Source organism: Drosophila novamexicana, unplaced genomic scaffold (genome assembly GCF_003285875.2).
Source record: "Drosophila novamexicana strain 15010-1031.04,08,12 unplaced genomic scaffold, DnovRS2.1 tig00001433-arrow-arrow-pilon, whole genome shotgun sequence".
In the NCBI taxonomy this organism is placed as follows: Eukaryota; Metazoa; Arthropoda; class Insecta; order Diptera; family Drosophilidae; genus Drosophila; species Drosophila novamexicana.
This window is the reverse complement of record NW_020824858.1, coordinates 18,339-23,007: the sequence shown is the minus strand read 5'-3', so window position 1 is coordinate 23,007 and position 4,669 is coordinate 18,339. Positions and strand designations below refer to the sequence as shown.

Below are 4,669 nucleotides of genomic sequence, written 5' to 3'. Positions count from 1 at the left end.
ATTATAAAATCAAATTTATTTGAAAATACGCAAAAATAAATTAATCAAGAAAATGGCAAAGTTCATGTGCTTCGTTATCCTCTCGTTGGCTTTGTTCGCCAGTGTGGCCGTGGCGCGTCCAGGATATGCTGTGGATTATTATGTGAGTTCCAGAGCTTCCAGTAGGGCTGTGCTAGCTAAAACAAGAGTTCATTGCTCATAAAATTTGTGATAAAAGCAAGAACTTCATGTAAACGAAATATAAAACTTATATATAACTTTTTTATTTCAATGATAAAAGTCAAATTAATATTATCACAAACTCAAAATCTAACATGCACAGGCTACTTTGGCTTAAGATATCTGAAGATGCCTTACTCTGCTGATGCCTTATTTAGCAAAGTTCTATATATTTCCTTTTGTTTTATTCAACAGGATCATCCCAAATATGCCTTTAACTATGGCGTAGCCGATCACACGACCGGCGATGTCAAATCACAGCATGAAACTCGTGATGGCGATGTTGTCAAGGGTAAATATTACATATAGCACATACGCAAAAAGAAAAACAACTAAGAGTGTTTAGATCGGTTGTGTTCGACTAGGAGATACCCTGAGCCGTGTGCGGAGCTACCTTTTTAAACAACCAAGATGCCTTTTATACATACATAAACAATATTCCTATGAGAATTTCATAAGTGTGGCCACGAATCGCTTGTGTTAAATCACAGGGCCTTACATTTAAAAATTAGCTGTTTCTTCCCCCGCTTAAATGTAAAGACATCCGATAATTGAATTATATTACATTTTTATATGGTATACGGCAAGCTACATGCTAAATTTGGTATTATTATACATAGAAAAATTAGATAAACCTTTTCTCCATGCTTAAAATTTCAAGTTTCTAGATTTATGCCTCTTAATACCGATATGTTTACTCAAACGGACAGACAGACAGACAGACACGGCTAGATGGACCTGGTCGTCCTGTTACATACATTTCCATAAAAACATTTGCCCCTTGTTTCTCAATTCTCAGGGTAGAAACATGGGTATATATTTTATTATATATGTAAACTACTACTACACAATTTACAGGGTATAAACATGGCTATATCAAATATTATAACACTAATTTTAAATAATTTTCAGGGCTTAATAATTATCTTAACTAATAAGTATGTCTTCTCTGTCTTACCCCCATGCAGGTCAATACTCTCTGGTCGAGCCCGATGGCTCCATTCGCACTGTTGACTACACTGCTGATTCCATTCATGGCTTCAACGCTGTTGTCACCAAATCTGGACCCACTGTGCACGCCCAGTCGCTGGTCACGAAGCCCATCATTGCACACAAGCCAATTTTGACCCACTACGAACCACATGTAGCTCCTGTGGCCGCGCCTGTTGTCGTTGCCTCGCCAGCGCCCTATGGTGAGAAGTATATCTAATCTAATATCATGTTAGCTATACCGGGTTGAATAGTTAATGGAATAGCACTCCAATTGTTTAGCAGCCCCACCAAATATAGACGCACTTCCAGCTAGTTGTTGTGGTAGCACACTTTGTAGATCTGCCACACACACACTGATTTGCTGCTCTTGCTCTTCTAGGCATGAACACGTATCGCATGCTCAAGCTGTTCAGGCGTCACGCCAACTATTTTAACAATCAATATCGCAAATTGCGCCCAGACGAATATGATGACATCGTTGATGTAGTTAGACAGACAGCGACGGCGGAGGCTGCAACAGATGCCGATTACTATGCAGTCTACTGAATATCCGTATATCAGTTCTCAGTGTATATATAAGTTAACCATATATCTATTATAATACATAATCGTTTTAGTTCGCTTCGCATTGCATACCAATCAGATTGAGAGCGTGTGCAGTGAGGCTTGTAAACTGAATCATCGCATCGTGAAATGTATAACATTTCATAAGCCGGCATTTGTGTTGAGTAATGCAGTAGTTGGCACGCCCACGCGTTTGTTAATTATGTCATGAGTTCGAGTTTTCCTCAACATTGATCAAGAGATTAGCTTGGTTTTTTGCCCAAGTTTTGTATGCATTTTGCATTCGCTCTCATATTTTCCATAGTTTTCCCACATTAATTATGTCATATTGTGCAGCAGCAACAGCAACAGCCGCAGCGCATCAACTTTTGATGCAGGCAGAAAAGCTGTGCGGAAAATTATGTTGCCCATTTCATTCCGAAGCCAAAAGCCAACATCTTTTCTCAATGTCGCAATGTGGATTTGCATGGGAAATGCTGTTGCTTTGTTGTTGCTGTTGTTGTTATGACTGCATGTGAAAATTATTTTGATTGTGGCTGCCGTTTTAATAATTAAGAATCGCAAGAAGCGCGCGCGTACAAACACTTTGCCAAAACAAAAGACTTAGGCAACGAACTTCGTCAGCGTTTTACATGCAAAATGCCCGAAAGGAAATTACAACAACTAGCAAGAAAAAATAACAACAACACCTGTGACCAATTGACTTTGGTGCCTACAAATTCGTGACAAGCAAAGAAAATTATTTCGTCAGCATTGAAATACGCTCAACTGAACTAGTTTTAGAGACAGCTGCTGCTGCTGAACCTAGCTTTTATTTTTCTGTTGACTCACTTCAAAGCAAACAAATTTAGGGTCCCACAATTTTGGTTTAATAATATTTATATATTATATTGTTTTGTTATTATTTATAGTCGCCAAACACTATGCGCCCGCTGCCGCGCCCATTCACTATGACTACGATGATGGCTACTACAACCAGGCACAATACGAGTACGTGCCCCAATATGATGCTGGACACTATGGACACTACTCGAGTCCCTATGCGACACACTATTAAGTACCTTAAACTAGCAACGAGAAACATATGCGATTTAGTGCTCTAAGCGGAATTTAGTTTGTATATTTTTGAAAAAAAAAAACATGGGAAATCGAAACCTACTTAGTTTGGATATACGAGTGCATAAGTCGACCCGGTTACAGTTGTGCGTTTGCAAAACTCTCGTTTTGAAATACATACACTCTCTCAACCCTACTCCACACACACACACACACACACACGCATACACTGACACTGAAGCTGAGTAAGATAATAATGATATATGGATGCTAATTTAAGTTGTGAATTTCTTCTGTAAAATAAAGTTTCAACAACCTAAGTGAACTTATAAAAAAAATGGCTTAAAGAATTCGTTTATTTTGTTCGCAATGCAATGTTTGGCATTAAGAGAGTTTAGCTCAACTCTAGTCTACATTAATAACTTCCTTTATAGCCTTATAATTTATTAATTTATTCAATCAGCTCTCTTTCTTGCGTTTATTTTCATATGTGTGTATACAAAATATTATTTACTGACTTTATATTTTTATTTATTCCAACAGGCGTCGCATAAAATAGATAAATGTAACTGCTTTGATTTCCATTCAGTTCACATGTCGTCTTAATGATTTTCATAGGCTATAACAATAATTCATTTATTCATAATTACAGAAGGCACTTGAAATCGCATCTGTTGCCATTTGTGTAAATAATCTCAATGTGGGCTCTTTCTTTTTATGGCAACAGTTGCATCCATTACATGTTAAATATATGCCACATTTTAAATGCACATTTAATGTTGGCGTTATAATTTACTTTTATGCATAATACTTTTGCATTTTATTGCTGTAACATTTCATGGCCAATTGAGCGTTTAGTTTGATTTGCGGCAACATTTGGACTGAACATTGAAACAAATGGCAATTGTTCCAGATATTCGCTCTTTAACTAAAATATATATCCAATTGAATTTCGACAACGAAAAAACTCTTCACGGTCTGCCAATTAGCAACTGCTGTCTTATATAAGTTTTTGCATTTCTGATAGTTTGCTTGGACCATTTGTATATTTTAATTGGCTCACAAAAGCTTTCTTCCGGTTGCATGCATTGAACATGCTCCCAAGAGTTGCAGCCAGTTAAAGCTTGGATTGTAGGAGAAAAGCTTTCTTGGCTTAAAGCTTGCCTGAACTTGGGCCAATTGTTTTGTGATCAGGGTAAAAGGGGCTGGACTTATATTAAATCTGAATGAAACAAACCTTTCATGAAGAAATCACCAGGCTTAACTTTCTAGTCATACTAGTGACTTTCTAGTCATACTAGTTATAAGTTTGTATTTTTTTTATGCAAAGCAATTATTTAATCAGTACGCACAAGAGTATGCAGTACAATTTTGAATTCTTGACAACGTCAAAGTATGCCACAAAAAGACAATAGTTGGCAACAAATGTTTGGAGCAACAGCAAAATTGCATTAAACAAAAATAAGTGTCTTTCAAGCCAAGGTTCTCAGACTAAGATAGACTGGAGCACCTTTGTACATCCGCAACCGGTCCCTGGTAAGGAATCTAAAGATTCCTTTGGTGGGAAATCTTCTACGACAGCAGTCCAGCAGCTGCGTGACCCACCTCTCTGCTTACCTTAATTTACTGGCAAGAAGTCCTCGCAGTATCCGACCCTCCAATCTGCCAAGCCAGGTAATTAGATAGATATAAGTTACAAACAAACTATAAAAGCCACGTACAAGAAATTAAAATTATTGTTAACTTATTTAATCCCTTTATTGTACAGCTACGTAAGCATATAAATAGAAAAGAAATAACATGTCGACAAGTAATATTTTAAAAGACTTTACAAACG

General features: G+C 37.2%; 1 protein-coding gene across 1 annotated transcript; it reads left to right on the top strand.

Moving 5' to 3' along the window:
* On the top strand, positions 1 to 3,152 carry LOC115767662 (larval cuticle protein A2B). Its single transcript, XM_030711950.1, has 4 exons — positions 1 to 142; positions 415 to 511; positions 1,188 to 1,412; positions 2,688 to 3,152. The coding sequence occupies exons 1-4, from the start codon at positions 53 to 55 to the stop codon at positions 2,831 to 2,833; spliced, it is 558 nt and encodes a 185-aa protein (XP_030567810.1). The 5' UTR covers positions 1 to 52; the 3' UTR covers positions 2,834 to 3,152.
* The last annotated feature ends 1,517 nt before the right edge of the window (positions 3,153 to 4,669 follow it).

Excerpts from the sequence above, each read along its gene's own strand:
- LOC115767662 (XM_030711950.1), top strand. The coding sequence starts at position 53 with ATGGCAAAGTTCATGTGCTTCGTTATCCTCTCGTTGGCTTTGTTCGCC. Across the intron at positions 143-414 it reads GATATGCTGTGGATTATTAT|GATCATCCCAAATATGCCTT; the intron begins GTGAGTTCCAGA and ends TTTATTCAACAG. Across the intron at positions 1,413-2,687 it reads TGCCTCGCCAGCGCCCTATG|TCGCCAAACACTATGCGCCC; the intron begins GTGAGAAGTATA and ends TATTATTTATAG.